At 35.9% G+C, this 15,612-nt stretch overlaps 1 protein-coding gene across 1 annotated transcript in view; it reads left to right on the top strand.

Annotated features, from left to right (window-relative positions):
- Positions 1-15,612, top strand: part of LOC101893891 (uncharacterized) — a 33,156-nt gene that overhangs the window by 13,385 nt on the left and 4,159 nt on the right. Inside the window, exons 4-5 of the mRNA XM_020039546.2 lie at positions 13,666-13,959; positions 14,020-14,236. Coding sequence (XP_019895105.2) covers positions 13,666-13,959; positions 14,020-14,236 — 511 coding nt within the window. The remainder of the gene's footprint in view (positions 1-13,665; positions 13,960-14,019; positions 14,237-15,612) is intronic.

Below are 15,612 nucleotides of genomic sequence, written 5' to 3'. Positions count from 1 at the left end.
TTTGAGGGGATTAGCAGCAATAAATTTTGATTATTGTGTCCAGTTGATCATAGACGGCTGGCTCTATGCGTTCGATACAGTGTTTGTTTTAATTAAAATAAAAAAAATCACAAAAAAAAAAAAACAAAAAGAAAGAAGAAAGAAAAACAGAAGCAAGAGCAGCATAAAATATTCAAAAAATACGATAACAATAAATCGAATTAAAAATTTCGTTACAAAATCGTGTCGGTTCGCTCGTTTGTGTTTTTTAATCCAATTTCAAAGGAATCATCCAAATCATTACTCCACAAAGTAAGCTGCCGAAGATTGGGAGATGGTGAAAAAACAAAAAAAAAAACAAACAAACGAAACAGAAGAAGAAACTTCAATTAAATTACATTCTAGTCAAGTCATCTCCCGTTTCATAACGTTGACCTTTGTGGAGATGTTGTTGAAGTTGTTGTTTCTTCTTGTTCTTCTCCTTCTTAGATCACAGCGTTATGCTGGTGTACTTTAAATGTATGCTGCGAGCTTCAACGTGTTTGTGTGTGAGTGTGTCTTGTTGTTTGAGAGGCACAGTCGAACATGCCAATGAAATGAAAGAAGAAGAATATTTAACAAAGAGTAGCAAGTAGCTGATATTTCAGACCATGGCAACATGGGCAGCGCCACAACTGCCGGAGAAAGGAGAAGAATAGCCACCGCCACCAGCTCTGCCAAATGCTAAAACAAAAGACTTAAGAAACAAACCTTAGAGGCATACAACTAAACCGACATTTAATCGCCTGTTTTCGTAGGCCAGCCACAACAATCGCTGGCGACTGTTGCCAGCACCGAAACCACCTACCGCCCACTTACCGTCTTGAATTAAAAAATAAAAGAACAAAAAAACAAATTATTTGTATGGCAACAAAACAACTTAATCCGAAAATAAAATTGGATTAAAACAATAACAACAGCAATGTTGTGCTGTGTTGTTGTTGTTTTTGTTGTCAGTGCAGAAGTTGTCAATTGACATAACAAAGAAGTGGATTATTAAAAACAGCAGCAAAACACATATCCAGTGATTTAATCACACATTGGTAGGCTCGCTCGCTCGCTCTATCCAAGGTGTTCACACTCCATTGAATTTGAAATAGAATGTTGAAAACGGCAAAAAAGAAAAACAGAACAAGGAAAAGCAAACGTGTATTTTGTTGTAATCACTCAATTGCACAGTGGCAAAATGCAAAATGGTGTAACTAATAAAAATTTGCGATGTTTGGAGACTCGTTGTTGTAAGCCCTTGGGACGACGAGCAAATAAAAGGAGGATTTATAACAGAGTAAATTTAATTATTCGCGGCCAAATGGCAGAAGCTAGAACGTTGCTTTTGGTATTAGGTTTACTGTTAGTGGGATTTTTGGAAAGGTGGCAAAAACACACGAAATGGTGTAAAACTGCTACAATTGACCGGGATCACCTACAGCTTTGATATTTTGTAGAAGATTGATTTTCTTTAAATTCGCACTTCAAGGTACGATAAATACCGAAAGGCACACAAGGACGAAGTCATTTTAAAATTCATGCAACAACGAATTGAATTAAAATCCAGATTTTGGTTGAATAAGAGCTAGAATTTTGAAATTCAGTTTAAAGGTCACTCCTCGAGATGTTTAGAAATTCATACTTGAAAGGGCACGAAAAGTACTAAAAAGCACTACACTGATATTCACAATATATGAGAGCTAGGGCTTCGAAAATTGACAGGAAAAACAGTCTTGGTGTAGAGCTGAGAGTTGAGTTTTGAAGATACATACATCAAGGTTAAAGACCAGTGTAATAAGTTAAAAAGTTCAGTCGGTTTTGCAGAAATATTTATACCCCATTATTTAAATATATTTGGACTTCAGTAATGATTATTTAAACTATTGACCCTCTACGGAGTAGGTTCCAAAGGAATGGGCCAATGTTGTATATTTCGTAACGGGTCTAAATAAATATGATATAATAAGGGCGACGTGCCAGGTTTGGACTAGTCAATATAGTCTCCTGCCTTCACTTCCTTAACTTTATATGAGAGATGTGATAAATTTTAGAAAATTTAAAATGTGCGTGAGTTACCAGATATAGTCGACAGAAGTATACCATTTTCATACTTCATCTAATACAGATTAAAATATTGATATGGGCAAAATCACAAGAAAATCAGACATTTATGTCCAATTTTATGCAAAATCATAAATTCCATATTCAACTCAGGTTTCTGGTTGAAAGAAATATTAAAACATAGCAAGTTGTAAAGAATCGCTGGCTTGTTTCGCAAGTTATGACAAATAAATGTTGTAAAAATTGTGCCCCATTGTGTGTGAGGTACCAGAAGGGGTTCGCCGACATATATCATCTTCACAACAGATCTTGTGTTAGCAAAAATATTTGGATGCGTGAAATTTGAGGAGAGTTCTATACTTATTTCGCTTTCTTTGAGCGAGTTTTCAAAATGCACCCTATGTGGGGGAGGTAGCAGAAGATATGGTCTGATCTCAACCATCTTTGTAACGGATCATGTGTTTATGGAAATATTGAGATGTACCAAGTCTGAATGGAATCAGATGTTAATTTCACGTTTTATGAGCTTCATTGATTTCAAAATTTTGACCCTTTGTGTGGGAGGTACCCGAAGGAGTAAACCGATTTATTCCAATTTCTCACCAAATCTTGGGTTAATAAAAATTTTATGAAGGTTGTAATAATACTTAATTTGGATTTTATTATCGTTTCGGTTATTAAAAACTTGGACGCTTTGTGGGGGAAGTACTAGAAGGAATGGTCCGATCTCTACCATCTTTATAACAGATCTTGTGTTTATGGAAATATTGAGATGTGCCAAGTCTGCATGGAATCGAATGTTAATTTCGTGTTTTATGAGCTTCCTGAATATCCAAAATTTCGACCCTTTGTGGAGGAAAGAAAGAATGTACCGATATATTCCATCTTCACACCAGATCTTGGGTTAATAAAAATATGTGTGTTATTTGAAGACATTCGGATTCTTACATCACATTTTATAAGAGTTAAATTTTTTCAAAATGTTTACCATTTGTGGGGGAGGTACTTGATGGAGTTGAACGACATTGTTCATGTTCGCACCTGACCTAGCACTGATGCAAATATTAGGATTTGCAAAGTTGGAGCAAAATCGTATTATCCTGTCTTTATCTCTGTGCAGCAAAGTATTTTCTTTAAAAATTTCGACCATTTGTGGGGGAGGTACCAAAAGGAGTGGACCGATATTGTCCATATCTGAACTCAATCTAAGTTTGGTAATAATATTACGATGTACCAAGTTTGCACCAAATCGGATAATTTCTTCAAGTGTTTCGTACGCATCAAACAAAAAACAAATGTAGGGATGGACATCGCTAGATCGAATCCAAATGTCTTGAAAAGGTCTAAACCCGATATTTCCACTAGGCACGTTTTGACCTATCATATAGCTGAGGGCATAATAAACCTCCTAATTTTACCTATACAGAGCAACATTGAAATTTTAGAACTCTAGCCTTACCAGTTCTCTCAGCAGTCGCACTGCTTTCAGAACATTATAGAGCATAACATATGAGCGTATTGATATCATATATCACTATGCTTTGAAAAGTTTTAGAAGATATAATGTACATTTTGATGGAGTTACCAGATGGTGTAGAACGAACTCAATTCAGTTTTTGTCAATTTATATACGCCTTCCGGGGTTTATAATCCTCCCACCCACGAAAGTAGGTAGAAAGACGAATTATAGGGTATATAGAATACCAATAAACCGATATAGCCAATAAATCCACATGGGGTCTAAAACAGCGTTCACGTATGTGATGAAGTTTTCGCATACGCATGCGTATATACCCGAATGTATACGCCAACCACAACACAGTGAACAAATACTTAGGTGTTTGTGTGTTGAATGACTCATACATTCTTATTTCTCATACATATGCGTTTAAGTCGGGTCTCATTGTGGTCGACACTGGTCTAAAGCCTATGGTAAAAAGCTGAAGATATGACAAATTTTGGTTTGTTATAAAATTCTGAAATAAAACTGGGGCTAATTATATTCGTCTAAAATTCTTCATCTCAGGATGAATCATTATATATGGGGGCATATAAATAAGTCCCCGACTTTTTCTTCTTCCGTGTTAGCTGTATCAGCGAGGAAGTACTGCTATCACCTGTTAATTTCATAACAGCTTGATCCCATGTATCTACCTTACAAATAGGATGTAACTAAGCCTCTTTCATTAAGTTTGAAAAAGGAAAATATTCACAGGGAGGCTATATTCATAGAATATGGCGGGGAAAATGGAGATTCGTTACTACATTCATGCAATTATCACAAAAGTTAATTTAATAACTTCACACAAGATGTGAATTCAGACTATTAAGGCTGTCGTATTTTACTTGCGAGGAGTCTATCAAAAAAAGAAGAAATCACATTTCCCAAATTTTCAATTTATAAATTAATTACGAAAATTTTCATCATAACAAAAAATATCTATTAATTATTTCATTAAAACAATGTAATTTGACAACAAAAGAAGATTACAGCTGGTCTAAGTGACGAGCAAGCTTTGTCCGATCGACTCGCACATAAAACAAAGCTTTCTCATACAAATAAAATTCCATTTAAATTTATGTTTGGGAAATCCCCCAATAACCAATGAAATATTTCTCAATCACACCAAATGACAAATTCATAATGAACGCTAATCGGACTTAGCTCGTTTTGCTATTCTCCCCACACTGCAGCACATTGCATGAACGCACTAACTAAGCCAAAACAATCAGCTGGAATTGAATTGAAATTTAAGCCATATAAAGAAAGAAATATGTGCGGATCTTATTTGAAGGTCAAACATTGGCAAACCCGAAAAAATGTATTTTCTGGTGATTCATTGGATGGAAGCCGTTCCAATAGCTTTGAGAATGCTACAGTTTGTGGTATGTTTCAGTCAGGTTTAAATAATTAAAGCAAAGGAAAAAGGGAGTCTGGTTTCTTTCATCCAAGAAAGGTAAAGCAAAGATTGTTAAGATGCCCTGGCCATCGATTGGGTGACGTTTAGTCAGTGTTTTTAGTCTGTGCTGAAGACGGGCGTTTTTAATAAACACAAAACCTGTTTAAACACAAAACCTTTATGTAAAAGAAACTGAAAAAAGGAAGAAGCAGAAGCAGAGAAGTTAAAGTAAAAATAAACAAACTGAAGAAATTGAAAAAAGGCTGCTGTTAACGCCAAGTTAATGCCTCTGTGCGGAGAATCCTGTCATTAATTTGCTGCTGCTGCTCTGCTGAGGGTTTTTTGCGATTCAGACTCGTACATACTTACGTGGTACTCGGATACTACTGTAATACAAACATATGCTATGTGTGTGCAAGAATTCTTAACCTGGCCAAATGTTTGTATGATCGATGATCTACAACACCACAAATGTGCATACACACACACACTCACTCAGCCAACCCCCACTCCATCCACATGGCCGCCACTACATCGATCTGAACGAAAAACTATCGAAACAACCTTTGTCTGTGCTTTGCATGCCGAATGTTTGTCTTTTTATGGACAAGATTTATTAAAATAAATCCAAGCGAATGTTCCACCGACCGAATGGCAGCAAACGCCACACGGCTGCTATGCGCAGAGACAGGCAGGCAGGCAGACCGACAGACAGAGACACACCAACGTTGGCCACTGTAAGGGGCAGCCGCTATCGGCCACAGCTAAGCTTGTGATCCAAGGCAAACGAGTCTTAGAGTCTCTTGGGAATAAAAGTAACGCGTTCATTAACCCGAAACATAAATTTTGCCGATTATATGGATATTTTCACTTAAGCCATAGAAAATGTGGAAACTGCAAAGGAGGGGGGGAAAAGAGAAAAACAATTTAGACATTTCTATTGGCCAGTAGAGTTTTCACCTTCTTTTTTTCTGGTGAATATTACATCCATCAGTTTTATTTTTTTCTTTTCCTCTTAAAGCTTAATTTAATTTCGATGAGAAGATCTGGAGCTGTAAATTTGGGATTTGTCTTCTTCAATGATAAACAAAATAGTATTTTGAACACTATTTGAAAATTCGTACGAAATGGTACCATTGGCATTAAGCTACAGGTAAAAGTTATAACACTAAATTGTTGTAAGTGGACCTTAGTGCGACATATCAAACTATGTATAAAGAGGGTTTCTAAAAAAAAGTACTTAAGGTATGATCGTGTATATCATTGTATCTGGACCATTTGGGAAATTCTGAATAAAGCTTTGAAAACCAAGCAACTTTTCGTAAAGTAAATATTTAGGATAATGGTACCAATATTTTTCCTCTTTTTTGGAAATGAGTTCAAAAACATGGTCAAAACTGTTCAATATTTCAATACCATGGTAAAACTAATTAATATTCCCAGTGCGAGGCCTGCGATTTACGTTTCAAAACAATAAACACAAACACAAATTTGGCAGAAGTCGGACATAATCAGAAAAAAATTGTAACCAGGTGGTAGTTTTACCTTGCGTTTTTATTGTTGTTGTGGCAATAACACATGTTAAGTTTGGATTCTGGTAAATATAGAACCAGATATTTAGGTTCAAAAACTTTAATGGGCTGTAACCAGAGGTCTTCAGGAGTGAGGTAGGTTTGGCCAGGCATATTGAAAAGGTGCAGCGTATTGTGCGGGCCGGGCAGACCAATTTTCGTCAATTGGTACCTAATACGAATTGAGACCGCACCATCCTGAACGCAATTGCGCCAAAACTACCCCAGTTTGTCTAAGCACCCCCAGGTAGTCTCTCTCTTGTATCGTTGAACCTTCCTCTCTAGATCATTTTTGCGTTTTTATACCCTCCACCTTGTCATTCCGTTTGTAACATCCCTAAATATTCGTCGTAGACCCCATAAAGTATATATATATATATATATATATATATATATATATATATATATATATATATATATATATATATATATATATATATATATATCACGATACAGCCCACATTATTTGACGTAGAGCGTCAAAATTGAGCAGAATTATTTTGTATTGTATCTAGAATGGTTGGTATTGAAAATGAGATATATTCGTCCACGTTTTGGTATAGTCCCCATATAATGGTACCTTCCGATATTCGGTATTTTGATGGTTTTTGTCACATTTTTTCACGGATTTTTCTAAAAATTGGAATTAGTTGGTCATAATAGGTTCTAGCTCCGTTGGCGAAACAATGTATGTATAGGTCCACGTTTTTGTATAGCCCTATATAGCGGTACCTCCCGATATTCGGCATTTTGATGATTTTTGCCAAATTTTTCCACGAATATGTCCATTACCCTAAGATGGAGGGTATTAAAAGTTTGGCCCGGCCGAACTTAATGTTTTTTACTTGTTTATTGTGCCATGGTACCGACGCCCAAAATATTTCTTTATACTGTGGTAATCCCTCCAGAGCGTATGCTAATGATAGAATTACACCATTCGTATTGAGCCACCAGAAGTAGCTACTACCCTTTATATGGAGAAGAAGTTTGGGTTTTTGGTACAATAAGGGTACGAAATGTGACAAAACGAGACAAAACGCTAGTCGCCGCTAATAAAACGTCGGAAAAAGTTACAACAGCTAATATTACTGTTTCAAAACATAAAAAGGTGTACAAAACCCTTTTTGTACACTATTATGTTTTCCAACGCCACAGAGTTTCAGCTCTTCCAATAGTAAAAGATTTAGTAATTTTTTACTTCTTGTGTCCTTTAAATACGAAAATATTTTTCGTGTACGATTTTTTTTATAGTAAAGAAAAGAGTGTTTTGTTGTGCTTCCTGAAAATTAGTTCCGTACAACTTGTTTGAACGTTAGAGCCATTTATTATTTTTCTTGTACCTTTAGTAGGAATTTTCAAAAACCACCTCCTCATTTCAACTCTACCTACTAGCAATGATACTACACATACTTTTCGAATTTCCAAGAGCCCTTTGATTCGCCTATTAAATTTGGCATTTAGAAAGGGATTGAGCTGAAAATTCGAAAAATCGTCCACCTTCAAATATCAATTCCAAAGCATAACATGTAAAGAAGCACTTATGTTCGGTCGGGTCGAACTTTTAATACCCTCCAACATTTGGAAGAAACTTGAAAAATTAAAAAAAAAAATCGTCGAAAAATCCCGGCTAAATGAAAACCGTTATATGAGGGATATACGAAGACGAGGACCTGCATGAGTAATTTATTGACATTAGCTGTAGTACCGATTCCGAACTTCAAATACGAAATTTAATCAAAATACCGAATAAAGGGAGATACCGTTATATGTGGGCTATATGAAGGCCTTTTCGAGGCAATTTTCTGTCATAGGTTATCCATTAAGAACTACAAATACAAAATTTGTAAGAATTCCGGTAAATAATGTCGCTTAAATCATGAAAATTCCGAATCTTGGTAGGTACCAACATATGGGGCCTATACGAAGACATAGGCCTGCATATGTAATTGTTTGTCCAGGCTGTAGTACCCATTACGAGCTTTAAATACCAAATTTGAAACAATTTCGGTCTCAAATGTCTCTAAACTCATAAAAATACCGAATAACCGGGGTAGGGTGAGGGTTCCCTTTATATACCGGCTATACGAAGATGATGCCAGCATAAGTAATTTTTGTCATAGGTTGTAGTACCCACTAAGATCAATACAAAATTTGAAATAATTCCGGTAAATAATATCGCTAGTATCATCAAAATATCAAATATTGGGAAGTACCGTTATATGGGAGCTTCTTTAACCCTATCCACGAGCAGTGTCTCTAAACCAACATAGAAAATTCTATCTTCATTCGTTCACCCAAAATCAAAATGTATCAAACTATCTCCTATTCTCGCACTTAATTTTTACAAGCAAATGTCAAGGTATTCACATAATACCAAATGGTACCAAATATCACCAAACGGTGACCTTTTGAAGATGCATCAATCCAAAATCGACAATTCTGCTTACTTCCGTCCCCATTAAGTCAAAAATGAGTTTCTTAAAAGGGAACGCTTTTTGAGCGTTGTTCGTTTGTAAGACGATTCATGGTTAAAGTACAGACCAAAATGGTCATGTTTGATATTGAAACAAATTACGAATCGGGCGTGAGCTACTTAAAACAGTATTTAAAAAATATCTTCTTTCATCCATTAAAAAAATAAATTCTTATAACGGTAATTTAAAGAAAATTGTTAAAAATTAAAGGAGAAAATAATTGTTAGGCTGACAAAATTTCACACTGTTTTTTCCTACCACCTAATTGTGTTTTTCTTTCTTGTTGTTGTTGCTTTTCAAATCTAAGTGAAAAATGTCATTTTAATATGGAAAACCAAGAAAAACTAAATGAAAGAAAAAAAAAACAATAATGCTACTAACAACAACAAATAGGCGGCTACAAAAACAAATGCATTAATTTATTTTTAATGGTTCGTCGTCATTTTCACCACTACCAACGGTGAGCTACGACGGGGACAGGCAGACGGTGGTGTGACTGGCGATGACTTATCTGATTCGTTTATCCGCTTAGATGAATAATCGGAATGCCTAAAATTTTTTCGGTGGCGGTGACGCAGATGGCGATGGTGGTGATGACGACGGTGTTGATAGCAGTTCAAATTTTCTGCCAAAAGAAAAGACGGCAGCAGCAGCTTTTGCTGTCAGCGGCAGCAATTAGAGGAGGCCATAGCCGGCCTGCCAACCAGCCAACAAGTGGACAAACCACGTAATCTTTTGAGATGATGGAGCGTTTTTGTTGTCATTTCGTTTCGTTTATGGAGTTTTACTTTCTTTGACACCAAATAAAACGCCAACTATCAAAAAAACAGAAACAAAACAAAAAGGCAGGTCTTATGACCCAGCAATCACCAAAAATGTGTTGTAGTTGTTGCTGTTACTGTTGTTATTTATTTCATTTGTCCAGTTATAAGTATTTATTTTGGCCAGTCTAGTTGGTAATAGAAAAAAGACTTAAAATAATATTTATGCTGGCTTTTCCCCCTTCTGCTAATGTTTTTATTTTTTGATTTTTTTTAAAGCAAGTCAAGTGTTTTCGATTTCTATCCACGAAGGTTAAATGTGCCACCAATCAATGCAATTCATGTTGTAGTTGTTGTTGCTGCCGGTTTTTTTTTTAAGTACGACAGAAAATAATTTGGTATTTAAGAGCCATCAAAGTAGTTAATAATGGTCAGGGGCATTATAAAATCGAATCTGAACAACAATCCCTTCACAACTTGAATGTAAAATGTTCGAAAACGAAAAAAACCTAAATTCAATGAAAAATACTTTAGGGCCTGTTTCGTGAATGCCGATTACAACAAATCAAGGCAAAACAGTTGAGCGAATTTTGAGACTCCACTCTTATGCTTCTCTATTTGCAATTTCGTTATGCGAATATTAGTGAAATAAATTTTCAAAATAAATCAACATATAATAATTTGATTTTATAATGGTGTTATTACATTTGATATGTCTAAAAGGCTTATCATGTCTCGGGCATGGAAGTGCAGTCCGACGTTATGAGTCAATGTTAATTCAATTTCCATCTACAAGATTGTTAAATCTAAAGATAACCTCATTAGCATTTCATGCTAAAATAGGAATAATATTATTTTCTCATTTATTTCCAAACACGTATGTGACTTTTTAAATGCTTTCGAATATAATATTTCCATTTAAGTGCATATAACATAAAATATATATGAATATGGGTCATTTATATAATTCGACTGATCACAAAAATGTGTGTTTTTTCTATGAATGCATAACAACAATGTATCTACAGTGTGCCGTAAAACAAAAGCAATAAATCTGAAATTTTCAATACAAAACGTATATTTTTAAGTTAAATTTCTGCAATACTTTCCAGTCCTTTCTGTGACTTCTGAAACTTGATAACAAGTAAAGGAACGAATTGAGTTCAGGTCTGGCGGAAAATTCTGAAATCTTGCTGAAAGGTAGGGGGAAATCGTCACTTTCCGAGATATGGAGCTTCAAATGCAAAAATATCCCTTTTTACTCTGTTATTTTACATTTTCGGGAGGTAGGTCCTTACTTTCCGAAATATAGGCTTCCAAAGTTTAGTAACAACTGTTTTAAAAATATTACCAAAATCAGCTGTATTTGGCATTCATCTGAGGCATGTCCAACGCCGGCATCGTAAACTAAAGGTTTTTAAAGTAGCCGACCTTCGGATGGGTTTTGCATTTCCTCCTATAAGGAATATCTTGCACCGGCTTCGCGAACCCAAGTTCATAGTAAGTGGTGGGCCTTCGGCCATAGTTTGATATTTTCTGCTCTGAGATATGGTCAACAACGGCTTCGCGAACCAAAGTTTACATAAATTTAAAAGTAAAGTGTTGACATGTTTGTTCGGTATACCGGGAAAGAGCCTAGGTATCCTTTTTTTTGTTTTGTTATACCAGAAACAGTGGACAGATACGTTTTGGTCGAGAATGCTTTAGTCGTTTTAGAGTGGGAGCAAAATCCGTTCGAAAACGAATCTCAAGAGAAACGCAAAGAGAGAGAGAGAGTGAGAGAGAGAAGCGCACTCCATTTATTTTCTTTCGTTGTCTGTTTACAATAAATGTTACCAAACAAGCAGAAGAGAGAAAACTCTAAAACAAGAGAAAAAATCCCTCAGACAAAATGAGAGAATTTGGACATACAAAACTTCAGTCTTTGAGCAGACGAATCGGACGTACAAAATTTGGTGGATCGTTGGGTACATACGCACACACAAATTAGTAAAAAAAGAGATATTTTTTCAATCGATTCCACTCTTAGAGCTAACTCTAGTTATATTTCGAGCGATTCTGCTCCCATGATAATTTTTCAAACCGGAGTGACTCCCACACAAAGCAAAACAGTGAAGAGTAATCTCCGTGTAAAACTACAAATCTTCGAGCAATCCCACTCGCGAGACAGTTTCACTCCCGAGTGAAAACGAGCAAATCTGTGTTCTGCAACTAATGTTCAAAATGTTTACTCCCTACCTACATCAGGTCTCTGGTTGAGAGAAATATTTAGATATACCAAGTTTAAATATATTTGTTATAATTTTTAAAAATGTTGTCCCTTTGTGGGAAAGGTACCACAAGCTGTGGGCCGATATATACCATCTTCACACCAGATCTTATCTTGACAGAAATACTGGAATGTGTGAAATATAAAGAGAATCGAGCACTTCTTTCGCTTTTTCTGTACGTTTTGGTTTCTCAAAATGTTGAGCCTTTGTAAGGGAGGTACCAGTAGGAGTGGGTCTATATATACCATCTTCACACGAGGTCTCGTGTTGATAGAAAAGATGTGAAATTGTTAAGATTGGGAAGAGTTGGAGGTTTATTCCTCATTTTATGTGGGTTCTGGCTATTCAAAATATTGACCCTATGTGGGAAAGGTACCAAAAAGAGTCCTCCAATATTGATCAATCTCGTATCTGATCTTGCACTCATGAAAATATTAGAAATGCTTTTTATGATGTAAATTATTGTTTGAAAATTTCAACCTTTAGTTGAGGATGTTCCCGAAGGAGTGGACCGATATTGTCAATCTTCGAATTTGATTAAAGTCTGAAAACGGGAATATAAAACTTAAAAAATATATAAAAATGAGATACATTGGTACGATATTCCCATTTTAAAGGGCAATATTTAAATCCTTTTTCTGATGATTAACTATACAATTAATTATAACTCCCACAAGTTATGAAAAGTAAAAAGTATCGGGACCGGAATTAACAGCATCCGATTACTTCTCCTGGTACCTCTCCCTCATAGGGTCAACGTTTTGAATTATTATAAAACACGTTTCATGTGAGTGGATTCTCCCATTTGGACATATTGTTTTAACATTTTGGTGATATTGTTGTAAAATGTAAATCCGATGTGAAAATGTACCTTTTCGTCATACTCCGCCTGATACTTCCTTTTAATGTGGCTGTACCTTCATTTTCCACAAAAAAATTCTGAAAAACAAAATACTCTGTTGTTTCAATAGAATCTAACCGATTAAAATAACAACAACAAAAAACTGCAAACATTGTATTCTCTTGCTAACCACTTCTTGCAGATTGGCTCATTTTCACTGTTCTACTTCAGTTTTGATTGAACTTTTCTGCTGCAGCAAAACAAAGGAGGAACGATTATTAAAATGAAAAGCAAATTAGCTACAGCCTACTTGCCAGAGCCGTTGCCATTTGCAGTTGGCAATATCGTGCAATAAATAGTTTGCAATTTCAGCCAGTCAGCCATAGAATGGATGGTAGCTATATTTTCGGTGGATGGATGGATGTTTCTTTAATTTTCGAAAAAAAAATAGAAACAAAAATGTAACGCATTGTGGTTTCTTGTTTTTGTTGTTGTGCTCTAGATAACGCCCTTGCGACTGAGCACCGACCGACCGAGTGATTGTTAAGCGGCTCAAAGTAGTTGTCAGTCAGTCAAGTGCTATAGACAGCATTGGCGGCCGAAATTGCAATGGAGCGGTACAATGGTGACACAACGAGCGGAGACGGGAGAGAGCGAATTGTTGTATAAATAAAATAAAAAAAACTTCAAACTTCTGTTAACGTTTCAAACCTTACGCAATCTCAATCGAATCGTTTTTTTTTTTTGAGTCCAATTTGAAGTAATTCACTCTCTTTTGCAGGCCTTTATAAAAGCCGTTACCAGTGGTGTTGAGAACGTGGAAGAAGTCCTATTTTCACCCGACAGCCAAAAGCAATTGATCCCAGCTGGGCCCCGAGTAATTGCCGACAAGACGAAATCCTTCAAGACCATCGATACAGAGGATGTTGTTAAACGTTCCCTGGCCCAAGAGGATGGTAAAATCATAACCGAACAAAAAAAGACCACAGAGCACGAGATAATTGTCGACAAGCAGTTGTCCGACGACGACGACGGAGCCAAATCAACGGGCAGTCAGGAACGTATTAAAACTATTGTAAGTTTATAAATGTGTTAAGAAAAACATTTTTACTCAAATCTATTTTATCCTCGGCAGGAAACTAATCAACGCTTCTTCAAACAACGTGACGAACAACATGTGGATCTGGTCAAGGATGGAAAAGTGGTAGGCACCGAAATGAAATACGCCGCCGAAACCATGCAAATGGATAATGACGATATGTTGGAACGTCCTGACGATTGGGATAGTTTATCAGATCGTATGCGAAAAATGCGTAAACCCTACAATAAATCTGTAATGCAGCACCCCAAGGGTAGGTATTCCAGGGGTGTATTTTGGAACTAGAACACCGTGAAAGAGTTGTAGGCTCATTTCGAGGGTAGAAAATCCTAATGTCCGTGAAGATAAATGTTGGTTGTTCTAAACAGAGAGACAAACAGCTCTAATTTTACTCGAGCTCAGAAAGTGTCAAAAGAAAGAGAGGGAGAGAATGAGAGAGAGAGAGATGGAGATAGTAAGCGGGCGGGGAATTTAAGACATTTTTAAATAGATTCATCACAAAAGGGGGAAAATTATAAACGAATATGACAATTGAAAGATCATGGCGTAATCATCAAAAATCCAAATATGTATACCCTCAGGTACCAGACGGGATATATCGCAGATATATATCATTTTGACAAGAAATCTTGTGTTAGCAAAAATCTTTGTATGTGTGAAATTTGAAGAGACTTGAATGTTTATTGCGCTTTCTTTGGGGGTTTGTTTTTCAAAATCTTGAAACCTGTGGGGGAAGGTACCAGAAGAAATGTTCCGATCCCTAACATGTTTGTAAAAGATCTTCTATTAATGGAAATATTGAGATCCTTTCCGTTTTTTTTTTTTTTTTGAGCTTCATTGATATTCAAAATGTTTACCCTTTGTGGGTGAGGTTCCCGAAGAAGTAGATCAATATATTCCATCTTCATAGCAGATCTTGTGTTAGTAGAAATAATGGGATGTGTGAAATATGAAGAGATCCGGATGCTTATTTCGGAATTTATAATCGTTTTGGTTATTCAAAACTTTGACCCTTTGTGGGAGAGGTAGCAGAAGAAATTGTCCGATATATCCCATCTTTATAACAGATCATGTATTAATGGAAATATTGAGATGTACCAAGTCTGAATGGAATCGGATGTTGACTTCCCGGTTTTTGAGCTTCATGTATATTCAACATTTTGGCCCTTTATGGAGAAGTTACCAGAAGGAGTAGATCTATATATTTCATCCTTACACCACACATTTGGTTAATAAAAATTATATGATGTGTGTTATTTGAAAACAATCTGTCTTTTACATCGCACTTTATATAAGTGATAATTATTCAAAATTTCGATATTTTTGTGGTGGGAGGTACTTGATGGAGTCGGTCGATATTGTCCATTTTCTCACCTGGCACAGATGCAAATATTAAGATTTGCATAGAAAAAATCAGATTATCCTTTTTTTTGAATATTTCGACCTATTGTGAGGGAGTTACCAGAAGGAGTGGACCAATGGGAAAACCCTCCTGCAGAATATTTAAAATTAATTTAATTAAAAATATAAGGCAATATGTATGTCACACGTAATATTTTGTCATGCCCCAAAACAAATCGATTTGGTACATGGACTTGGGAGATACCTTTATATGGAATTATTTCGAAG

This window comes from Musca domestica, unplaced genomic scaffold (assembly GCF_030504385.1).
Source record: "Musca domestica strain aabys unplaced genomic scaffold, Musca_domestica.polishedcontigs.V.1.1 2, whole genome shotgun sequence".
Taxonomy (NCBI): domain Eukaryota; kingdom Metazoa; phylum Arthropoda; class Insecta; order Diptera; family Muscidae; genus Musca; species Musca domestica.
This window is presented reverse-complemented; position numbering and strand designations above follow the sequence as displayed.